Source organism: Fulmarus glacialis, unplaced genomic scaffold, assembly GCF_000690835.1.
Source record: "Fulmarus glacialis isolate BGI_N327 unplaced genomic scaffold, ASM69083v1 scaffold36589, whole genome shotgun sequence".
NCBI classification, from domain to species: Eukaryota; Metazoa; Chordata; class Aves; order Procellariiformes; family Procellariidae; genus Fulmarus; species Fulmarus glacialis.
In genome coordinates this window covers 3,677-28,457 of record NW_009234577.1, presented here as the reverse complement: position 1 = coordinate 28,457, position 24,781 = coordinate 3,677, and the positions used below count along the sequence as shown (strand labels likewise).

General features: G+C 46.1%; 1 protein-coding gene across 1 annotated transcript in view; it reads left to right on the top strand.

The window, feature by feature from the left end:
- The window catches only part of ADCK1 (aarF domain containing kinase 1), a gene marked incomplete at its 5' end in the record, with an annotated part of 26,077 nt that extends 1,296 nt beyond the window's left edge, over nt 1-24,781 (top strand). The window contains 6 exons of the mRNA XM_009585693.1: nt 2,723-2,881; nt 6,089-6,205; nt 18,075-18,224; nt 18,473-18,670; nt 22,387-22,580; nt 23,788-24,781. Coding sequence (XP_009583988.1) covers nt 2,723-2,881; nt 6,089-6,205; nt 18,075-18,224; nt 18,473-18,670; nt 22,387-22,580; nt 23,788-23,959 — 990 coding nt within the window. The remainder of the gene's footprint in view (nt 1-2,722; nt 2,882-6,088; nt 6,206-18,074; nt 18,225-18,472; nt 18,671-22,386; nt 22,581-23,787) is intronic.

The window sequence follows — 24,781 nt, the reverse complement described above, 5'->3', positions numbered from 1 at the left end:
GCATTCCTGGCTAGTCTGCAAAGAAGCACAGCTCGTTCCAGCTGGAGCACATCAGTTTGCAGCTGAATATTTATTTTGAACTTATAGTGAAATAAATTTTTGGGTTCAATAAAGATATTCCAGTAAGATGGGATATGTCTTGTTTCAGTGCTGGTTTGAGAACAGTTTGAACTGGCTTTGGGTCCAGCTGTAGATTTGATTCAGGTCCTCTCCAGGACTGACTGCAGTGGTCTGCCTGATGAGTTTGCTTTTGTGAGTCATCACATGCACAGCAGTTCTCAGGGGGCTTATGGCATCCTTCACTCCTGCCCAGGACAGGATGGCAGAAACTAAGCAGTCAAGTAAGAAGGATGTGCAAGGTAATGAAAGACTGTGAGACCAGGGCAATAAAAGGATGTGAATGAATGAGCCAAGACCTAGATCTGTCTTGGGACATATGCCCTTTTAACAGTGGGTATCACAGAAAAAATCCCCCCTCACACTATGTTGCTGTGATTGCTGGTTGTACTGGTAAGAGACATTTAAACAAATAATTTTAGAATGATTCCTGTCTTTTCTGATTTTAGACTACTCTCCTGGGAAACTTGAAACTAAACCAGTGTATTTCCTTTTGGCAAGTTAGTATTGTCCTTCCTCTACAGACAGTCTAGTTTGTCATCCTTGAGATTTGTTGTGTACACACAGCTATGGGAAGGTAGCTCACAACATGACACATGCAGTCTTGTTTTTAAAGGATCTCTTATGGAGTGTTAGCTTACATGCATCATCATATCCTTGTGTGGGACTATTTTTGTGTGGGCTGCACTGAAAGACAGATTATGTGCACTGAGGTTCTGGTCCTTTAAGAATTAGACAGATGTTGCAGCTAGGTAGGAGGTTGATTTAAATATTGATGGAGATGGTCTTATTTAGTGACTGATGGGAAGGAATCTGAATGGGAAAAGCTAGATGGAAAATTCCTAAATTCACTTGAGGTTTCATAGCATCAGTGCTGACTCTTTAAAAATCAGTACAGCATCTGTTAAATCCAGAGAGAGATACCTCACTGCTTTTCTTATATCAATACTTATTTCAAGACAATATGTTAGACAGATGTCAGAAAAGGGACAGCCCAAATATTTGTTAAGTATGTCCCTGCTGATGGTCAAGTTGGCAAATTGATTCAAAAGAGCATTTAAAGAAAGTAAAAAAACAATGCATGAATTTTCTCACATCAGGCACCAATGAAATAATCCTGCAGCCCCATAAAGTTTATGTACACGTTTATGAAGATCGCTGGTTACATTTCATTTGGGTGACATAAATTTGAAAGGATTTATGCCTCTAGATATAACAGTAGAAAAATCATTCAATAGTGTCTGGAACCCGGTGATTACATTTTTAAAGGAACATTGAGTTTGGAACTGACATTTAGATAAGAGAAGTAGAAACAGGTGGAGAACAAACGTTTTCACACAGCTGAACAGGAGCAGTGATGGTTCATAAATTTATTTTTTGTCATACATTTCAATCATAGCAGCTTTCTGTGTGTGCTTTAAATGTTTCTCCTGCAGTGCAGGAATTCCCACCTCAACGGTATAGATCTAGAAAGGGAAATTGTCCAGGAACACACACTGACAAGTGTGACAAGTGTGTTTTCACATTGTGAAAACAAATCTGTTTTCATTTTCAGATGGATGTATAGAACAAATAAGACAAAGACAGCAAAGTGGATTGCATTTTTATGTTTTATTCTTGTTTTATGACTCAAGTAGTTAAAAAAAGCCAAACAAATTATTTTCCTTAAAATGTGGTCCAAATTGTCAGCTTGTGTAGATTTGTGACACTGGCTGGGAAACTGACCCTTCGTTTGAACAGAAAGCATGCTTGGCTGCTGTGCAGCTTTGATTATGCCATCCAATCGCATAATCTTGGTTTTCTTCCGGAAGGACTGCCTGTCACTTGCCCCTTAAATGTTGCTTTAAGCAAATGTTTCCAGGAACTTTTCGGCTGGGCTTTTCAAGGCCCTATGCAGCTGAATACCTAATCCCTTTAAGAAGAAAAGCATGCCAGGTGGTGGATATATGATACTTAGAAAACACCACCTCAGCATTGCTGAGGATGGCTGTGACTGACGCTGAGGAGTAACTCACCCTCTGACCCCCACCAGAAGTGTCCTTTAAAGAGCTGTAGCCTACTACCTGTATCCAAACTCCACTGTCTTCTCTGAACTGCCCAGTAGATTTTCTGTGCTAGCAAAATTCTTGCTCAGCAGTGGAAGAAGTAACATAGAGGTGACAAGTCTTACTTTAGATCTTCCTCTCCTGCGTTATCTGAGGGCTGTTTGAATGAAGCCAAACAGTGACTTGTAGAATTACAGGACTTGGAAGATAGTCACTCCTGGCCCATGCCCTTGGCGAGATCTGGCCATGTGGTCTCTTCTCCAGACCTTTGTTCTCTTACTTCTAGGCAGCAGGCAGCTGGGCTGCCTTCGGTGTCTGTGCCATCATTTAACTCCTGGATGTGCCTGTGTGGACGGGCAAGCCAAAATTTGTGTTGCACGACCAAGGCATGACACCATGTGTTGTGTTATGATACTGCAGGAACCCTACAAGCACTTGGGGTGCAGGTTGGTTTTTATTGTCTGTAAGTTACCTGGAACGATCCAATCAAAACAGCACTGTGTGTAGCTGCGTGGCTTTGGAGCTAGGATGCAGCTGATTGTCTGTTGCCTTGTTCTCAGGTTCTTCTCTTGGTTGTGAAGCAGATCTTTCCAGATTTTGAGTTCATGTGGCTGGTGGAAGAAGCTAAGAAGAATCTTCCCTTGGAGCTGGATTTCCTCAATGAAGGCAGAAATGCTGAGAAGGTTGCTCATATGCTCAAGAACTTTGACTTTCTGAAGGTGAGGGAACACATATTTCCGTGTATGTATGTGCATTAATAGTCTCACTTTATGCTTCTTGTGCACCTCATTCACCACCTGGAGGAACCATACAGAGGGATAATGGAGTTCAGTCCCTCTTTGTTGTTCATCCTAGACTGCTGTGCTGATATGGACCAGAAACTGCTCTGAGACATGCTTCCTGCTTGTCTGTTTCCTACTGTAGGCACCGTATATTGGATGAGGAGTGGTGGCTTGGGGCTAGCAGTCTCTGGAGCCTGCTATTCATTTCTCCAAACAGTGTTTCTGAACTTGTCCAGAGACCTGTGAATTTGCCATTCTTTGCTGAGCCATCTGATGGTACATTTTCCTGGGCTTTATCTCAACTGAGGGCAAGAAATGGACATAAAACAGGAAAGCTGGACTGAAGCTGATGATGTCAAGCAGGATTTGGTACTCTGTGTATCTCAGGAGGAAGCATGTTCGTACAAATCTTCCCTCCTGCAAAAAAGCACATTCTCACTCTGGAGTTGAGCATACGTCCTGCATACACATCCATGGCTAATGCCTTCATGTTACCTTCGTACACAAACTCAGCTGCACCCATATTGTGCTCTTCCCCACTGACACTCTTATTCCACCTCCCCTGCTACACACTGGCTGAGGTCACTGACAGATGTCTGAAGTACAACCAGACATGTACACATCCCCTTTTTTGCAGGCATAAGCTCACATCTTCAAAGTCACACGTGCACAAATCTTTTGCTGACATACAAGAGGCACAAGCCTCCGCTGTGTACATTCTGGAATTACACAAGTATGGTCCAGCACACATAGTGCTGTGGGCACAATCACTGACATAACTGCATTTGCACGTACACAAAGGCAACAAAAAATGCACCCTCCTTTGAACCCCCTGCATACACATAAAAATGAGGTTTTCACCTCCTGTTTATGCAGAAGTCCCATCTGGAAGTGACAGATGTCTGAAATGAGGTGAGTTAGACTTTACAGGGTGATGCATCCATTTTCCCCTTGCTTCCTCCATGCAAGGGATATAATTCCTTGTCACCTGACTCCAGGTTTGGAGCAGTCCTTTTGGAGCCCAGTGGCAGCAGTGGTCTTCCCGCAGACACCGATAGCTAAAAGCCACCAGGGCTACAGAAGGCCAAAGGCCAATGATTTTGCTGAGTGGGCACTTATCAGAAGTGATGCACCTTGGAGAGCTGTGTCCGTTGCAGCTGTAACTAGGATACTGTGAAGTAAATCCCCATGGAGACGGCCAATCACCTCCTCGCTGGGTTAAGGAGCTATCATGATATCAATATGTGTAACAATAACAAATGGCTTGAGATGGCTAAATAATGGATCTTCCCGTCTGACCTGCCAATTCAGAGACATGTTCATCACCCAAAGGCAACGGAATAATTGGGCTCCTGTATCATTAATTTTCCTAAACACGGTAGAAAGCTGAGAAGTAGATTTTGTGCTGTGAACCTGTTTGAGCTTTTAAAGCCAGAGATAAATTGTTTCCATGCACTAGCATTACAGCCAAACATCTGTGAGTAATTAAAAAAAGTCACTGAAGAATTTGGCTGTGAGTGAGAGGCATCTCCGAGAGCATGGGTAGTGCATTACAAGCCCACCGACTCGCCCCTGTAAATCTTGAGACAAGAATAAGTGTCATCTGAAATGATCAGTGAGCTAGATGGGCTGGGGAACTGTTAGTTTTGGAGTTGCTTTGCTTTCTCACCAATCTAACTGCCAAGAATGGACATCTAGATAAGCTGAATCCCTTTGCCCATAGCGGATCCCTGGTGTCAAAGTCTACGCAGGGTTAACATGCAAAGTACGCCAAGAGTGTTGAATGGTGGGACTGAGGGACATTGGAATTGCTCAGCAAAGGAGTCTTTGATCTAATACGGCACACACATGGTAAGGGAGAAGTGGGTGACATTGGGAAAATGGTCTCTCTAGGACAGGAACAGTGGGGGAGGCAGACAGTTTGTGAGGGACTGAGACACTGTTAGCAGTTACAAGCAGAGTATAAAACAAATGCTGCTTGTTCAGGAGTTACGATGAGGTACAGTGGCCTGGCTGATTCCCCTGGCTTTGGTTGCAATAGATGGACAACACTCTTACCTCTTCCTGTCCTGCCCCAAGGTGCTGGACCCTTGCAGTGCGCGAGTCCTGAGTCCACAGCTGAATCAGGTGGGTGAGGAGAAGGGGCTGCACAGCCGGCTCTCTTTTTACAAAATGTGTCTCTCTGTACCGGGGCACAGTAATGGGAATGGGTGGACCTCCCTTTTATCTTTGGTAAAATGTACTTGTGTGGCTTCACCCATGTGCAAAGGCAAATCTGGACAGCTTGGGAGATTGATCAGCACAGTGACGTGAGGAATATCCAAAGCAAAAGGACTCTTGACAGTAGGGACTTCAGCATGGAAAGAATTTGGCTGGAGAGAGAGACTGGAAGAGGGGGAGCCAGCCTGAGTGACGCCTGTGTCACTGCCTCCCTGGGTGACACCAGGCCTCTTACTGGTACCTCACTCAGCTTGATTTACTGCAGATTGAATGAAAAGTGCTTTGACATTTTACACTTGTTACTGTGTCACGTTGGCAACAAGATAGTTAAGGGTCCCCCAGGGTTTCTGTGACAAGCCCCTTATTTATGACACTTGATTTTTCTCCCAGTTCAATTGCAGATGGCCTAAGTATGCAGGGTTTGTCAGCTGAAAGGCATTTGTGTTCCAAGGGGCACTGCGGAGATACAATTTATGACGATGGCTTATCATTTTTAGAGCTGCATAAGTGGGCCCTGTGCGTAGCAAACGAGATGCAGTTCCTGTCTAAAGGAGCTGAGTGGATGATTCAGAAACTTGCAAAAGGTACTAGTTAAACAGCCCAGCTAGAGGAGCTGCAGAGCAGATAAGAAAGCTCTCAGACATCAGTGGGAGTGAGAGGTGGTCAAAATCTTGTAGAGCATGGCCAGCAATGTTGCACGAGGACAGATCCTGCTGCCGTTGTATTGGTGTGTTGTCCTTGCACACATTGCTGGCTGTCCTGGGTAAGAGGCCAGTAGATGGATTTACCTACTTTGTGCTCAGGAAAAAAACAAGTCCTCACTTCAGCCTCTTCCATTTTTACTCCTTTTCTGGCTTGTGTGTGATATATTCTCCTTGCTTTCCCAGGCTGTTGTTTGACCTAACTCACCTGTTCTTGTTTCAGGTCCCCGGGATCTACTGGGAGCTCTCAACAAGGCGCGTCCTTCTCATGGAGTTTATGGAAGGGGGACAGGTGAACGACAGGGCCTACATGGAGAGGAATGGCATCAATGTCAATGAGGTAGTTTCTCAGCCATCTCTGAACTGGGTGTAGTGGGCAATGCAAAACTGATGTTGACATCAACTGATGTTGATGCAAAACGGAGGCTGGTAGGACAGGAAGGGGCAGAAAAGGGAGCACATACAGATGTGAACAGAGCAATCAGTCTGAGAGATCTCAGTTCTTGTGCTTCTGGGAAAAGTACATAACCCCTTCTGGGGAACACTCTCCTGTAGGCTGCACAACTAGAGAGATCTTCAAGGAGACAGATAGTGAAAGACGACCTTGCTCTTATATTACATACAACCATGGTTTGTTCCAAGATGGCAGTTCCTGTTATCCTAAAGGAACAACTTCAGCTTCTGATTCTTTTTGTCTCTCTTCTTTCCCTCTCTTTCTTCTGCATTAACTTTCTCCTGGACAAATGCATGGGATGTAGCTTTTATATCCCAACAGCTATCACCTTATGCAGGAGATATAATTCATAGGTCTCATATGATCACAGTTATTAGAGTGCTGGAGCCTCAGCCATGGTGCTTTGTGTAATATTCTGACATGGGTTGTTTTCTTCTGCTTTCCAAAATCTCCCTTTTTCTTCTGGATGCAACAGTTTTCTTCTTTGCTTCCTGGTCCTACATTACTGTGTAGTTTTGCAGTCCTTCATTAAACAGCTGCCAGATTTCATCCCTATAGAGAGGCTACATAAATAGTTTGTATGTATGTGTGGCATGAAGCGGGAGAGCACTTTGGATTCTCTGTGGCTGAGAGATTCTTGAGGAAAAGAAGGTATTACTTCCCAGAAGGGCTGAGAAGATGCGGGGGGAAAGGGTTTTGAGCTATTGGACAGTGTATCAAGCCACCCCTCCCAGTCAGTGAGTGCTGATTGAGGCACTGCTGCTTGCCTTTCCCCTTGTGCCCTATTGATGAGCCTCAAAGCTGCACTTGGTTGACTGGCTGTCAAAGAGCTACGGCATAAAATCAGTTGTACTTAATCTGTCCATCCACTTACCTCCGAAATCTGAACGCTTCCCTTCTTTCTGCTCTTCCTCCTCTCTGCGCCCTTTCTATCTGTTATGGTTTACCCCCAGCCGGCAACTAAGCACCACACAGCCGCTCACTCACTCCCCCACAGTGGGATGGGGGAGAGAATCAGAAGAGTAAAAGTGAGAAAACTCGTGCGTTGAGATAAAGACAGTTTAATAGGGAAAGCAAAAGCTGTGCACGCAAGCAAAGCAAAACAATGAATTAATTCACTATTTCCCATTGGCAGGCAGGTGTTCAGCCATCTCCAGGAAAGCAGGGCTCCATCATGCCTAACAGTTACTTGGGAAGACAAAATGCCATCACTCTGAATGTCCCCCCCTTCCTTCTTCCCCCAGCTTTATATGCTGTGCATGATGTCATATGATGTGGAATATCCCTTTGGTCAGTTGGGGTCAGCTGTCCCAGCTGTGTCCCCTCCCAACTTCTTGTGCACCCCCAGCCTACTTGCTGGTGGGGTGGTGCGAGAAGCAGAAAAGGCCTTGACACTGTGTAAGCACTGCTCAGCAGTAACGAAAACATCCCTGTATTATCAACACTGTTTTCAGCACAAATCCAAAACATAACCTGTACTAGCTACTATAAAGAAAATTAACTCTATCCCAGCCAAAACCAGCACACCATCCATGGCAAAGTTCATGTGGCATCAGTTAGAGACATGCCAAAGACCCCTCAGGGGAGGGGAAATGTGAGTTTGATATGCCCCACAAGGAGAGAACGTTAAGTGTATCTTCTCAGCTGCCTCCCTAAATCAGCGTGCAGCTCTTTCTCTGCCTAAAGAGCTCAGGCAAATTACAGGTGGAGGACTGAGTAGCCTGCCTGTTTCTCTGCCTGTTTCTCTTCGCCTCTTCCTGTGCTCTTGCACACCACAGAAGTCAATGAGATATTTCCTAGTAACCTCTGCAGGCAGAAAGGCAGGCACCTTTTCATGTGTTTCTCCACTGAAATACAGCAAAGAAAGGTCTAAGGTTAAAGTAGATTTTGACACTGTCTTTCCATTGTAATTGTGACAACAAGCCAAGGTCAACGGGTAATAGTGAACAACGCTCTCTTCCCTGCGAGATATCTGGTCCATTTTCATTCAAGGGACTTCTGAAATGAATACAACCTCACCCATGGATAGTGCAGTCTCTCTCCTTCTACGTCTCCATCAGGAAGAATTTGGAGCATTTGGGTCACTGATTTTCCTCCTCCCTCTCATCAGGGCATCACAGGTTATTGTCAGCTGATTGGAGGTAGACATAATTCCTTCTCTGTGTCTATTTTGTGCTGATGATCTTTCTTTTTATTTACAAGGTAAGTGCCTCAGTGATGCATCTGGTCTGCAAAGAGCACCATAGTGTGACTCTTGAGAACATAGTAGCTCATGGCCTTTGCTATCAAGAGAGATTTTCAAAGCCTCGCTCGTGGCAGAACATGCAGTCAGCTCCATTCACCTGGACAAGTCAACCGGTCAAAAGCGAGAAAGTTGTTTCTTTGAGTGAGTTTATCCTATCCTTTTCTTCTGCTATAAAGCAGAGGTCAAATTTAGCCCCCAGTGCTCAGATACAACAGTGAATATGCCTCAAGTCTTGGAATAGTCAGTCAGAAAGGCTTGTTTTGATGCATTAGCAGGAGGACTCTTGAGCAATACGTACATTTGGATTTTGAGCTGGGCTTCCTCACAGTTCTTGGACAACAGATCCATTCGGAGATTGAGGTAGCTAGCATAGTGTAGCTCTCTGGGACTTTGGTTGCTTCTTTGAATTTTCTCAAATTGCTGGAGATAGCAAACGTGTCTGGAGAAGCCTAGGGAAAAACATTCTTCGCAATCTTCCATAGCTTTCTCCAGCCAGTCAGGGTGGAAAAGTCAATGTCTTCAGCCTTTCAGTGGGATATTTTGCTGCCAGTATGTGCCAAAATAAAGTAGACAACCAGCTAATTTCAGTTTTTCTAACTTGCAGAGGCTTTTGCTTGCAATACGAGAGATTTAGGGTGAAAATTCAGCTCATTTTTTTGTTCATCTGTGCCTTTGGGAAGGTTGTTTTGTGACGTCTTGGCACAGTAGGTTCTTGCAGCAATGAAACCACATATTTTGCTGATTCTGAGCTGGTCTCTAAACCATGGCTAAGATGTAATTTTAAAAAAGTTGTCAACTGCCTTCTACTACTGCAAAGTATAAACCTCAGAGGTTTCTGGCAATCTGTCAGGTATACGATGTTATTCAGCTCAGTGGTAGGACTGAGTTTCTGCAAACTCTCTCAGTGCTGTGCTGAGCTGTTCTTTCTTCCTTTTCTCTCCCCACCCCCCAAAATTAATGATTAACTTTTACTGATTGCCAATAAAGCAACAGTAGAAAGGAGGGATTACTGGGCCTGTCAGAATCATGTGATGGGGAATGAGGTCTGTTATTACGGCCACAGTAAGATGAGGTAGGTGCGGTGCACACTCCAGACCTCTCCAGCAGGTGGGGATAAATATGACCAAGGGCCATTATCAGCTGCTGCTGTTGATGCCCTGGGTAAAGAACTGGTGAGCATGGTGGTGAGGTGAGCAAAAGGCAGCAGACACTGAAAGGAACATGAGGGGGTGGCAACCCAGGTTTCAAAACTATGACATGGCTTATAATATACAGCAGTTCTGGCTTTAAAGAGATGCATTAGCTCCCTATAAATCACCTCAATCTATCTATCTATCAACCCCTCTATCATCTTACTCCATTTTATTTTACTGGGCAGAGGAAGAGGAGTCTTCACTAAGCAAGATTTCTCTTGTGTGACAAAGCAGCCTTGAAAAGCAAGCTGAGCCTCTCTCCTCTAAATGGAAAGGATCCCTGAGGTGAAAGCTCCCTTCAAACCAGGTTACTGACATTTACTTAATACCGTCTGTAGCAGGATTATCATTAAAGCTGCCCAAAAGCACATTAATCTCTCTGGATCCGTCCAAGAGCTGGATTGTAATGGCATTTAATCAGAGAAGGCTTTGATTTCTAAAGACAAGTGCAAACACTGAAATATCTGCCTGTGGAACAGTTACTTATTCATGTGCAAGTGTAGCTGGGGATGAGCATGCAGCTAGGATATTGACAGTGGGAGGGAAGCCTGGAGAAGGGAGTTATCAAGAAGTGAGCTGGCATGAATTTTGAAGGAAGACCAGGCCATGGCAGGGTTAAGAAGGGGGCCATGTGGAAACTGGGCTGTTCCTGTTTCAAGACACAAGAGCATTTACAATCTTGGCTGGGAAGATACATTTGGAAGAGGTGGGTAGAGCAGGGAAGGGAGGAAAAATAGACTGAGGGGCTCTCAAGATGTTTGTAGCATACCGTCTGCAGGAGGGAAGGAGGGATAGCAAGGCTACTTAGAGCATGGACTTTTAAAGAAGATCCCAAATGGCGAAAATGCTCCTTTTGCACCCATTCTGATTTTACCCGATTCATTTAGAGAGATCTTGTCTGTGTACAAATCTTAACATGATCTCTGATCTGCTGCATGGATCCTCCCTCTCCCTCCTTGTGGACGCTCTGCCTGTCTCTGCAGAGGCTGCTGGATCAGCAGCTATGGGAGCTGTGGAGCTTTACAAATGCACTCGTGGCATGTGCTGTATTGCCTCCAACTAACCAGCCAGCTCAGGTAGCCAAGTGGAGAGTCCCCCATGATCGCCCTGGCTTGGACTTCAGTCCGGGAAAGGAAACGATGCCATGTACTTCAGCTCACTAAGAGCCTGTTCATGAGCCATGGATGATTCAGAAGTCAGAAAAGTGTTTTGTCCAGCTGAGAAGTGAAAGCAAACAGCTAAGGTACTTAAGATGAGCTACTGTGTGCAATTATTGCCATCTGTCACCTCATCCTACTGTGGCTTTTTGCTTCGTTCTGTTGCCGTTCTGCACTGGAATGGCATCTCTTAGCTCAATAAAGAGCCTAGCTACCTTCTTATGGTTGACAGCTTTGCAACTTGAAATATGCTTTCAGTGTGGGAGTTACCCTTCTGCCAAGAGTCAGGAGCTGCTGCCTTGTAGCTGCTAAAATTTAAGTGGGATTTCCCAGGATGGGATCCCTTTGTCAGCACAAGTGTGGAAACCTCTCAAATATTTGTGCTTATAACGCTCAAGTGTTAGATGAAATGGAGCATGGAGAAGAACACTGTTTCTGGGAAAATGGCTATTCTTGCTCTTTGCACCTGCTGATTTAGTCTGAGGAAAGGCTTCCTTGCAGATTCTCCTACGTTTCCTCTTGTCTGAAGCTTAATGAAAATTCACAACGCACTGGTAAGCAAGGGTAGTGACCTCCAGCATTTCCAGCTTCTGAACTGTGCAAAGACACCAGGTAAAAGAGTTAAATTACACACGAACCTGTTTCTTACTGAAAGTCAATCTCAAGCATCAGTGTCAATCAATTGCTTAAGTCTCAGCAACATGCTTTACATTAAATCCAAGGAAATATGACTACATTTAAAGCCAAGAGAAAATGATTTCCATGGCCATTTTGGGTCTGACAGAGATGCAAGAAACAGTTAAATATTAACAACGACTGTTCTTCTCTACCTGTGTCCGTTTGAGAATCTGTAGAAACTTATCAAGATAGTCCCTCAGTTCCCTGGGCAGATGAGTCAGAATATTTCTCCCCACTTAAATGCCATGGAAGATGGGGCATTGAGCAGGAAAATAATTTCCTCAGTCCCCAACAGAGAGTATGGGGCATGCTAGGAATATACTCCAGGAGTCCTAAAAAATATTCCTGTATGTTAATGACATCGTGTGTGTCCAGACATCACTTTGCTGTGATGCTAGATCAGTGCATAGTGGTAGTACTGCATTACAGAGCACTGTGTTTTGATCCTCACAACCGGATCACGAGGGGCAGAGTGTGAAATCGGATCTCTTGTGTGACCATCCTAACCTGCTATGGACAAGAGCCATTTCAGAGCAGAGACACAGAGCAGGCTCCAAATTGTGGCTATTTTCCATCTGCACCCTTTGCTAATTTGACACCAGTTTAATTGGGCAGGATTGCCCTAGCAGGATTAAGCAAACCCTTAGATGATGGCTGTAATAACAACAACGAAAGAAAGCAAAAACCCGATACAATCTTCAATCCAATTAACCTTCGATTAAGGTTCCAAAATCAATGCTATTATTTTGGCCTGAGGAGGTAATATTGAGCCCTGAGAAATGAGCTGCACAACAACCTTTACTTTTAATGAGATCAATTGAAGTTAGTGTCGCCATCTCTTAAAATAATTGGCAAATATTACAGCCAAATTAAGGCCAGAGACTAGTACCTGCTCCTGATCTAAAGAGACAGTCACAGATGGAGGTGGGACAGGAAGGGATGATGCCCTATCAGGCAGTTTCATCTGGGACTTATCAGGGGCAGGCGGTGAGATCAGCTCTACAGGACTATGTCATAGGATTTTTTCCTTTGCCTTTCTTCTTCATGTCGGAGGCATGGAGCCAGGGCCACTCCAGCTTGCTCACAAGGCCAGGAAAGTATCAGTGACTTTCCCTGGATAACCCAGGCTGGTTTGTTACACTGCAGCTACCCATGAACATGATGTATGTGCCATCTTTTTACTGTAGGAGTATTCCTAGGCTCAAATTTGCACGCATTCTTTGCTTTCTGAGAGGTTTCTTGCTAACTATTGCATATTGGTGTTTGTAAAGATACTCGTTTGTGATGGGCTTTCCAGTGTTTTGTTGTTGTCAGGTTGCTCTGTCGGCTGGGTGTGCTGATTTGTTAAGACGAGAGTTGCACACAGGGGCTGGTGTGTGCCTAGGAGTTTGCTGCTGGGGGGCTGTATGCAAGGGAGTATAATACGGGTTCATCAAAAGTAGCTCCTAGTGGATCATGCGACGGTAACTGATTGTCTAGGCTTTCAAAACTGATGGCAGCAACAGTTTGCAGCTGTGTGCGTAACACAAGAAGAAATATATCACTGCTGCTACTATACTACAGCTTGGGATCCTCTGAATTAGATGACAGAAATGCAGTACGTGTACTTGGTAAAATACTTGGTACACTGGATATGAGTCGGTTAACTAGAAAAGCTGGGGATTAGTAGGGAAATTGCAAAGTAGGTAAGAAACTGATAGAGGCAATGGTGGAGAGAAATTACCGTAGTGGAGTTTTGTGAGGTTTGCTCTTCAAACTGATCTTATTTAATAAATTCAGTCATGACCTCGACACAAACAGAACTGTGTGAAGGAGGTTCTTGATGACACCAAGTTGGGAGTTCTGTCATTGAAGAGGAGGACCGGAGTAGCAATAGCACTTGGTGGCCTTGAGGACTGAAGTGATAGAAAGGGATAAAAATGAGCAATACCAAGTGAAAAGCCATGTGCTTGAAATCTAATAAGAAGAGTTTCTTGAATATGCTGGGAGTTTATCAGAGGAAAGTGACATATTAGAATTAACTTTGGGATATTAGTCAATCTGAGGGTAAGTGTGTGTTTCCAGTGCAGCGTGACTCCTAGGGCACATCAGATAAAGGAGCATCCTGTAGAAATGGGGCAGTATTTATGCTGTATTTATGCTGATTATTATCTTACTGGTGAACACATTGAAGTAGTAAATACTGGAGAGGGAAGGAACTAGTTAAACTCTAGGGTTATGTTAGCTAAGGAAATTATTTAAACTGGACTTCATTAAAATTAGGCTGGGATTTAGGGGAAAGGTTCTGACCATCCCTTTAGGGGAAAGGTTCTGACTTCACTTAAGAGTGAATTTTTGGAACAGCCTCCGAAGTCATGCTTTCTGCCTTACTTATTTCCAGTAAACTTGACCAGTTTATAGACAGACTATGTGATACTGTGCAATAATGATCCTTAATGTCTGCACTGCATTCTTACTTTCTTCTGTATTGGCTTGTAACTCACATAGGATAGTTTGTGACATGTAGCATCCTTGCCATATTTAGTACATAAAATGAACTTCGTGTGCTTAGTTTGGTGAAGAGTGACTCCAAGTCTGGCTGTTTTACGTGTATCTGTCACTTCATTGTTTTTGCCCAGGCTGCTGACTCTCCATTTCATCATCTGCAATCTGCTTATTCCTCAGCTACATTTTTTTCAAAATGAAAACATTGGGCTGAAAATGTGTGGTTTGTCTGACAGAGTGTCATGGTCATGTCACGTAATGTGGCAATGGCAGGTTGCTATTTGCATTGACTGGTGAGGCCACAGGCTCACTTGGTGACAGTAGTCATCATGTTCTGCTGCAGCACAGACAGACAAATTGAACTTCTTTTAGGCAATAACACGCCTTCTGGCAATAGGCAAAGACATGCCTCTGGCCAGAGCCAGAGTCTGGTGTCATCCTGACATATCAAGCTCAGCTCTGCTTGCTGACTAGCATAGTTTTTTTTCTTATGTGTTATGCCTAAATTATGCGATCCTTGATTACACCCCCTTCTGCCTACTTGTATTTCTTGTAGCACATCCAGTGCTACAAGTGATTCTGCTTCCTTACTATTCAAGCCTTCTAACATTGGTAGATGGCCCCTCCTCAGCCATTCCTTAACCAACTTCGGAATCTTCAGCTCTTTTAATCTTCTTCCCAAGTAAATTCTTCCTGCATCCTACTCATTTATTTGCTTTCTCCGAACTCACTCTGTGTAGTCTGCATCTCTCTGTTAATGAGGTGTCTGGAAGTGAATGCAGGATTTCAGGGGTGATTATTATTTTTTTATGATGTGCAGCAGAACAATGCTGGGGGACCCTGGTAATGATAAGGACCTCATTGTGTTGGATGATAAACAGGGCAAGGAATGACAACCTCTCCGTGTCATAACAAAATGCCTATGTGTTTACTTTGGTCTTTGCTTCTGTAAATCACTGCAACCTTTTGTCTAATTTGTGATGCACCTTCACCCCAAGGTCTTACGCAGCCTAAATGCAGGCTGAATTCCTCCCTTCTCCTGAGTAGAGGTTTTCACACATTTGTTTTCTCATTTTACCTAACTGCGTTCTTCCAAAGTGAATTCTGTATATGTTATTTATCCAGTGGCCTTCTCAATAAGGGTGGAATAAAGGCCCATAGTGATGGGGCACAGTACTGGAGAATTAATGTATATAAAGGTTTCATGTTTTTTTCCTAAACTTTTTCTCCAGAAATATGAACTCCTTTTGTCTGAATTATAGTGATAGGTCACTATTCACATATTACACTCTAAGCCCTAGAAATATAACCTTCCTTTTTTGTTTAGAATTCGACAGTATTGGTGCTTTGTATCTTAATTTAATTTTTATCCTATTTTAGTGGTATGTCAACAGACAAAAATATGTGAAAGTACTTTGGTGTGCAGCACAGCTTCATCTCTTACACTGTGTAATTTTTTTTCCCAAAATTAAAGACTGTTTATATGTTTATATCATAAACCCCTGTAACATATCTTCTGTGTGCTAACTAAATTATACAGAATGCGTTCCTCTTTCTTAAAGAAGCCATAAAGTCTAGTTTCAATCAATTAACTACTGCAGATACTCAAGGTTGCATGCTGGGGAAGAGGTAAATATAGGTACAGCAGGGAAGGGAGAGAGGATGGGGATCTTGCAGTGAAGTTTGTCTTGTACCCACGACCCAGCCTATGGGTCTGAACAGGGCTGTGACCCCTCTGTTTTCATGGTAAGATGGGAAGATGAATCCCGAGCTTCTTTTGTGTTGCATCGCGGGCTGCAAAAAGGCAATGACCACAGATCTGTTTAGTAACCTGTCTGCTGACGGTGACTCAGGAGGGGAGACCTTCCCTGCACCTGGAGCCTACAACCATACCATAAGATGCTGTTATGAGGGTGGTGTGGATAACTTGATGAGAGGTGTTTTTTTGGATCTTAGGATATTTGAGATTGGAAGGGACCTCAGGAGGTCTCCTATCAAACCTCCTGCTAAGGCAGGGTCAGCTGTGAGGTTGGACCAGCTTACTCAGGGTGTTCTCCAGTCAGGTCTTTAAAACCTTCAAGGATGGAGATTGCACAACCTCTCTGGGCAACTTGTTCCACTGCTTGACTTTCCCAACCTATGCCATTACCGCAGCATGGAAGGAGAATCTGCTGTATTTGAAGCAGCCCATATTCCAGTGCCCCAAATTAATAGCTTTCCAGGCTTTAGCTGTGACCAACCAACAGGTTTGCAGAACTACTATCCCCTGTCTGGACTTGTGTTTAACGGGTGTGAGGCATTGTGTTGTGCCCCAGGTTGGCCCCAAGTCCTCATCTTCAGTAATTCTGTGCTCTTTGTGGTCCCTGGAGGGCAAACAGCTGAGGCAGAGAGGGCAAAATGCGGTTGTGTGTGCACAGGTGTCATGGTTGATGCTATGATCAGTCATGATGTCCAAGTCCATTCTTCCTTGTGTGCAGGTCCCTGGGAGGCTGTGTGGAGGAGTGACTGGCTTAAAACAGACTATCTGGCATGTCCTTGGACTGTCAGCAAGTGCTACTCAGCTCTTTCAGGAGGTCACAGCACTTGGTACTTTGGTCCTATCCAATTCTAGAGCTTGTTGATCTATGAGACCTATAAAGGTCAGTTCATTGCTCCAGTGATCTCTGCTGGTGATTCAGAAGGGAAACATTATTCCCCTCAGTCAGTACTTACAATAACACCTGTGTGGCATTAGGGAAGCTGCACTACAGAAGACTGCAGGGCTGTGCTATGCCACCTGTGTGGGTGATTCGGCATGAGGGCAGCATTCTCCATGATTCAGCAGTGGCTCGAGGTCCCACTTGAGGGATGGAGGGTTGTCCCGCCTGGTCCTACAGCTGTCCCTGTCGGTGTGCTGCAGGAAGGGTTCCCAAGTAACTACTCATTTGTAGTTACTTGGGCACTATTCATAATGAATGCTCTTCTCAGAGGTGGCTGCATTTCAGAGGTGGGTAAAGCAAGTCCTTCCCTGGCTGTATTCTGCAGGACGAGCTGTCGTTAGTATCCCCATTACCTCTTCTACCACCTCTGCTTCTGGGGACAGCAGCCTGTTTGGTGCTTACACTGTGTGTCTGGGGACATGCTTGGAATCACTTGTAACGATTGACTTTTAATTGCTTGTTCAGCACTCTGCTGTGGAGCACCGTGCAGCTCTCTGATGGCAGGGAGTGCTGGCAGTGGGATGTCAGGGCGAGACTGCTGTGTTAGTGCATGGCGAGGGATTGATCCTGGGCCCTTGGGATGTTTGCTTGGTCCTAGACAGGTTTTTAACTTTAATAACATCTCTTGGTGATACGGAGCAGCAGCATGGAGGGACACATCAGTGACAGCCTTTCTGTGCTGCTTCATCTTCACAGACATCGCAAATCAGATTAGCATGGGTCTGAGGAAAGGAGGGCGGAAAGTGGGGGACAGTGTGATGGAGGGAGGGGAGAGAGAACCCATGTTTATTCTGGTAGGCAAATGGACAGGCTGAGTCTCCTCCCACCCCTTCTCCGCTGGGTCCTGCTGCCATCCGTGGATGGAAACACCTGAGTCTTCCTCCAAGCCGTTTCTCACCCACCCGAGCAGCTCTTTCCATGCCTTCCCTGTGAATGTCTGTCTGCCCCTATCTGCTATCTCACTTTTCTCCTCATTACCAGAAACCCCATTCCAACCCACAGGTATTTTCTCTTTTTTATGCCAGGCAAGTGTCCTTAAATAACCCCTGGCCCCACAAACACCTTCATGGTGCCCCCTGCATGGATCCTTCCCTGAATGCCCTGGGTCACCCCGCGGTAGATGCCAGCAGCCACCCTGTGCATTTGTCAGTGTGAGGAGCTGCAAGAGCTCTGCATGGGTTCATTGGCATGTACCAGACCCTCACTCCCCACAGTGTTGGCATGTGGGGACTGCCTACCCTCCCTGGCAGGCACCCTGCTGTGGGTGGCAGTGTATGACCATCTCCTGCCTCCTTACAGATCTCTCGCAACCTGGGGAAGCTCTACAGTGAAATGATCTTTGTGAATGGCTTTGTGCACTGTGACCCGCACCCAGGCAATGTGCTAGTGAAGAAATGCCCAGCCTCTGGCAAGGCCCACATTATCCTCCTGGACCATGGGCTCTACCAGGTACGTAGCTATGGGGGGCTTCCAGGGCCTTGTGAGGCTGCCTGTGGGCATCAGGCTGAAAGAGCACACCCAGCTGCAGCCTTGCCCCCCTAAGCCCATATGAATACATTTTTCCTATTACTCCCATAGCCCTCCAAGGATATTTCCTGGCTCTGAAATGGGGGATAGGGCACACTAGGGGGCACAAGTCTTTCCCCCCCAGTTCCCTGTCCTCTGTGGACTTCTGGGGGCCATGTCTCCCTCCCCAGGTGCTGAACGAGTCATTCCGCATGGACTACTGCCGCCTTTGGCAGGCCCTCATCAAGGCTGATATGAAGAGAGTGCAGAAGTACAGCCGGCGGCTCGGGGCAGGGGATTTGTACCCTCTCTTTGCCTGCATGCTGACTGCCAGGTCCTGGGAGTCTGTCAACAGGGGCATTGACCGGTCACCAGTCTCAGCCAGCGAGGTAGGTCCTATGTGTTCTTCCCTATCGTGTGCCCTTCCTTCTCCTCGGGTACCTTTCTTTGTTGTAACCACTTGCACCACTGATATTGCAGCGATACTGGGCAACCCCTGGCAGCTCTGTAGCAAATTCAGCATTGATAGCTGAGCTAGAAAAAGCCAGGACTCCTTCTGCAATGTGTTTCATGGTGGCTGAACTTAATTTCCCAGTTTCACTTGTCAAGGGCTGCTTAAATTTTGTGTAATATTTTAATGGCTAAGTGTTCACCAGTTCTGGCAGGGGAAACATTTGTAGATCAGCCTTTTCTTAAAAAAGTGTTGAATGCAGCTGTGCAGGGAACCATCAAGGAGGATAGGTTGAGGTAGAGGAGACATAAAGGCTTAGTGGGAAGACATGAGAAGGATAATGCATTATCACTATTCATGTAAATGACTATCAGCACTGATACAAACTCCTAAAAACCCTTGGAAATTGCCTCCCAATCAGAAACCCTATTAACTTGGAGTCAAGGTTGCTTAGCTGCAGATCCTGTCAACTCAATCACTACAAATCTAGGAAATTGCCACTTACATTCTCCACCCTTTCCTATCCACACATGCTGGGATCCTTCTCACGCCTTCTCACACTCCTGACACGCACACACCACTTTAGGAATAGTAGCAGCCCCTGCCAACTGTGCGGTTTTTAGAGATGAGCATATAGTGATGTGATTTCATCCAACAGACTAGTGTCTGTAGGTAGAAACATGTTGTATCCTATGGTTTGTTTTTATCTGCACGCATTTGTGGTAGAGAGGATGAAATTCATTTAAGTAGCGTTATAATATTGCCCTGTGAAATTATCTTCTGGAAATTCCTTCGGGTTGGCGTTTCACTTTGATGGATGTGGCAGAACTTGCTGCACTGGCTTGCCATTATCCATAGCAATGAGTAGGTCAGATACCTTGGGTAATGGACCCCCCCTGCCTAGTAATTTGATTGCTTCCTACCTGAGTTAATTTTCTGCATATCAGAAATAATATAGTGACTGTCTAGCAGATCAGTGCTTGATCTGGTGAGTTCTGGAGCAGGTAGCTCCAGAAAAAAATTCAGAGGCACCAAAGTGAATCGACACAGACCTGGCTCCAATACTGCAAGGCCAGTGTTGAATCTCAGCTAATAAACAATGTTTATCCTAAACTGGCTTGTGAACATTATGCGAGAGGTGTAACTGCAGCTGCATGGTGCCTTGTATGGGCTAATGAACTTTGTCATTGAGTTGAATTGCGTGTATGGAGCCAGCTCTGTTGTCTTTGCCTACATGACGCAATGCTGAAACTGGATAATCCTGCAGCAGATAATGGGGAGCTGAGCAGATTTGCTGTGGCATTAGGAAGTGAGCTGCTGCTTGCCCGTAGTTTAGAGGTGAATTTGAAAGATTGTTTCAGCAACAAGAGCCAAGCGCTGTGTAGGCAGGTACCATCAGCACAGAGCTCCAGAGAGTGTGCTTGAGGATGTATCGACATCAGAGTAGCCTGTGAGACAAGGAAGCAATCCTCCTGAAACAAAATCTTACCTGTAGTGCTCTGTCCAGTCTGGGGCACTGCATCTCAAGAAAGGTTTGATGAAACTGGGGCGAGTCCAGTAGGAAGCTACAAGGACTAGTGGTCAAGCAGATGCAACCCATGAGGTAAGTCTGAGCAAGTTAGGGCAGAAAAAGTCTAGAAAAGCACGGGTTGAAAGAGTTGTAGTAGTGATTTTCAAACCTGTTAAAGACTGCTGCAAACAGGACAAGAAGTAATGGGTTTAAATTCAGCTAAGGAGATTGGGGTTAAACAGGAGAAAAGCCGGATCTAATGGCAAGGCCAGTGAAACGCTGGTGCGGATGGTCTGGGGAGGCTATGAATCACATCACTGGAGAGTTTTAGGAGCAGGCTAGGCAAATGTGTGAGGATTGCCGTAGGTGTAGTTGTTCCTGCCTTAAGCCAAGGCCAGGCAGCTGACCACTCAGGGTGGCTGCTAGCCTTATCTCATGTGGTTTTATGACTGTGTTTTGCTGCATCCTGCAGCAGCCTCAGTGATTTCAGCCAAGGGGCTTTTCTCAGGTCCTGTGGCATAGCTCATTTCTTCCTCTGCACAGAGGCTTCGCCCTTGACAGAAAATGACAGTTCTGATGACAGATCATGTGGTTGTTTTGTGATGTGGACAAGCAGCTGGAGCTAAAAATAAAAAGAAAAGAAATAGAAAAGAAAACCTATGTGTAGAAAATAAAGTAGGCTCTGCAGTGATGCTGGCTAGGATAAGGAAGAAGAGATAATCGGGGGAATTTTTTGCCAACAAATAATGGAACAAAACATTTAACATTTAGGAGAGCTAAGCATCTTCTTACTGAAGCTTTGTGTATTTGGTCGGTGATGGAGACAGGAGGACACAGATTTATTTGTCAGCAGCAAAGCAACCATGGTGGTGTGTAAGCTGTATACATCTCTGACCATCATGACCTGCACACTCGATTTGTGCAGTCTGAAGTTCATAAAGAGTGAGTGTGAGATCCCATATTGTGAAATATGGGCTGTCAGTCCCTCATTCCAGAGGAGAGAAGGTTTTAGAGCTGTCCTTTCCCTTTCCCACAAAGGAGCCTCCCTCCTGTAAGAAGTCATTTACTGCCCTCTGCATGTGTCCTGCTGGATTCTGGAGATTCCAGATGTTCCAGGGACTTCTGCTTGGATTTGCTGATTCATGTCATGGCCATGTAGCAAGAGGTAGGGACACAGTTATGCGTATAGGATCAGCTCCACACCACACTGTCCTACATTTACTGGGATGGTGAGGGAACTCTCAGATCTAAAAAGAGGCAGAAGAGTGGGGGCTGGCTGTCTTGCATGCTATGGTGGCTCATGTTTGGAGGGGAGCCCATCTTAAGTGGCTCAGGCTGTAGCCCATCAGTTATCACTGGGATCTTACCATGGGCGGTGTATTTGTTGGAAGCTGGGGAATCAAGGAAAGTGAAGGATCAGTCTATGTCTGCCTTGGTCTTACAGTCTTTCCTTAAGCATCTGCTACTGGCTGCTGCCAGACAGGATATGGGTCTAGATAGACCCTTAGTCTGACAGATGACAGTGTTTGATCTTTTGGGTTAGCATGACGCTTAACTGCATAATGCTTTCTCACCTCTGCTGAGTTGTGTTGAGGACAGAGGACTAAACTAGGCCTTGGAAACAGCTTCATCAGTATAGCATAAAGCCATCAGTTGCATGGCACAGCAAGACAAGGAGCAGCCTGGTTGTCCTTGCAGCATGCCTCCACCTTCCAGAGCAGTCCTGTGCTACCTGCAGCTCTGCCAGCTTTGGGGCTGGTGAGGTGAGACTCAGTCAGAAGGCTGCAAGGGCAGTAATGAGACATGGTTGCTGCAGGCTGCCTGGGGCCAAGAACTGAGATAGCAGCGAGTGCCCTGTTCTCCTGAGAGGCTATTAATCCTGCCAGTAAGGGGACAGGGCCTTACCTCACTGAGGGGCAGTTGGAATATGGCAAGAGTGATCTGTGACTGTTCTGTGAGTGCTTGGGGCAGCCAGGTGTCTGCAGGAAAGCAGGACAAAGAACTCTTTAGCTTCTGGCCTAACAGTCGTGGTCTGGAAAAACACTGTCTCCTCCTGCCAAATCTCAGCTGCATCTGGACCTGGGTTTCCCATGCACTCTCAGCTTCTCTCTCCTTTCTCTCTGACATGACCTGGCTGGCCGCAGGATGTGGAGATCCGGTCCAACGCTGCTGCTTACCTACCCCAGATCACCCAGCTCCTCAACAACGTCCCCCGCCAGATGCTGCTGCTGCTGAAGACCAATGACTTGTTAAGGGGGATTGAGTCAGCCCTGCACACACGGGCCAGTGCCAGCTCCTTCCTCAACATGTCTCGCTGCTGTATCAGAGCTGTTTCCACGTGAGTCTCTTCTCCAGGCACCAGAGGCCAGACATGGAGCGTCAGGGGCTGGCTGTCCCTGGGGGCCAGGAGCTGGGGGGGATCCCAGAGCCAGCAGGTCAGCCAGGGCCCAGTCTCACAGTAGCTGAGCAAGGTGAGCGGAGCAGACCTGAGATGGTGGTCAGGTCCAATCAAAAGTCCTTATCATAATGGAACATCATGGTGACAGGGCAGGTCCAAGGTCAAACCAGAAACTTAATCTGTAGATCAGGTCCAGTGGTTGTCAGGCCGGTCCATGGTGACAAGACAGGGCTGAGGTCAAGCCAAGAGATCAGTATGTGAGTTGAAGTCCAGGTCAAGGGGCTTCACAGCAGAGAATGAGCTGGGCACCATTACTCCTCCAGTGTAGTTCAGGCAGGGACTGAAGGTGCAGGCCTGAGATTAACTGGAGCTCCTGGGCCTATGAGCAGAGGGTTGGGGGAGGTCCCAGGCTAGTCAGGGCCATTCAGGCTTATTAAAGCCCCCCACTCAGGGCCCTGACAAGGCCTTACTTGACCTCTTGACTTCTTACTCTTAGCTGTGGACCTCTCCCCCTCATTAGCACATCTGCTGTGGTCCTGCCCCTGCTCAGTTACATGTCTCAGCCTCTGTGCTGCTCTCACGCCCATCAGCCTCTCCAGACGACAGGTCTGTCGCCATGAGTCAATGCACTTCTGCCTCAGATTCCTCCTCCTTGCAAAAGGAATAACAGTTATTTCTCTGGCTGATGAAGGACCTACAAAGCCCAGTTAACCTCTGCTTCTAAAGAAAGGTGGAGAATTACTTTTCCTGGAATCAGTGTGTCAGGATTGCTGGACTCTTACGAGTGTGCTACCAGGAAGGGCTATAAGGGTGTGCACCTGTCCCTGTTAGCTGAAGTGAAGCTGTACATAGAAGGAGAGGATGCCATGGCCCAGGGTCACTACGCGCAGTGCGGGGAGAACCGGGCTCACAAGGGAGCAGGCTGTCTCTTCTGCCAGATTCATGCTAGGAAGGCAGTACCCAGCTCCTCAGGAACATTACTTGGAGAAAATCCCTACTCCCAGGGGTCCCCACTGATGGTGATTCTCCAGAGGTGGGACGTTCCCCTTCCTTGGGGAGGGTCAGTTGTACTGAAGATGTAGGACAGGCCTCCTTCCTGCCGGGCTGCATCCTGCTGGATCTAATGCAGCTGTTTCTCTCATTCTAGGTACCAGAGGAGCAGGAGTCACTCGCTTTATAGGAGAGCCCAGATCTCACTCACAGAAGCCCTGAGCCTGTGGCAGATCAACTTGTATGAACTCTTCCTGTGGCTGAAGGGGTCCCAGCTGGGGAACTGGGTCATTGCTCTCCTGAGCCGGATGCAGCATTCCACGTACTGACATGAACTGGCGGGAGAGGCCCGGATGCTCCCTCCCTCCCTTCTGCTCTCCACGGCACATTTGCCTTTCTGACTGTTTCTGTCTATTCTGTGGGCTATTTTGGGGTCTTACATGCTGCACTGTCCTTGCCTGTTACAGCATTAGCTTACTCTGTGGCGCTGAGAGGTGGAGTCGGTACCGGAGCTCTGCTGTTTCATGGTTTAGGAAAAGGAGGTGCGGGATACCGTGTGTCAGTAAAGGCAGGGTACTTTCTTTCCCCATCTGAGCAGGGGAAATTCCACTCAGATTCCAGTGGGATTGCACTGGAAGCAAAAGCCTCTCCTTGGCTCTTTCTTAAACAATCTTACAGAATTTAAGAGACTCCCAACTCTGCCTAGTATGCCCAAAAACATTTCTCAGACCCTCAGAGAGAGGTGGTAAGTCCCTTTAAAATCCAATAGGGTTTATATTAGTTTTTGCAGTCTCCTTAGTCTGATTTCTGTTCAGATGTGCAGAGAGTTTCTCAGAGGAGTGAGACCTTGTGGAGAGCTGGCACTAGGGCTTCTTCTTCCAGCACCAGAAAAAGGAGACCCTAATGGTGAGAGTGGTGGACTGGGAGTCCGGCTTTTTGAGGTTCGTCTCTAGTCGTGTCAGCAAGTGCCTCTGTGTTTTGGACTTTTCCTGGCCTGTTTCTTTGCAGGTGAAATGGGGGAAGGGGACAGTGGTCCTGCCTCTTTTCCAAAATTCAGGGAAGGCAGGAGGAATGGCAACTCAGGGCTCTGGTAATGTATGTGTACTGTACAGTACTGCCACACAGCAAAATAAATGTGTTATATCAAAGAC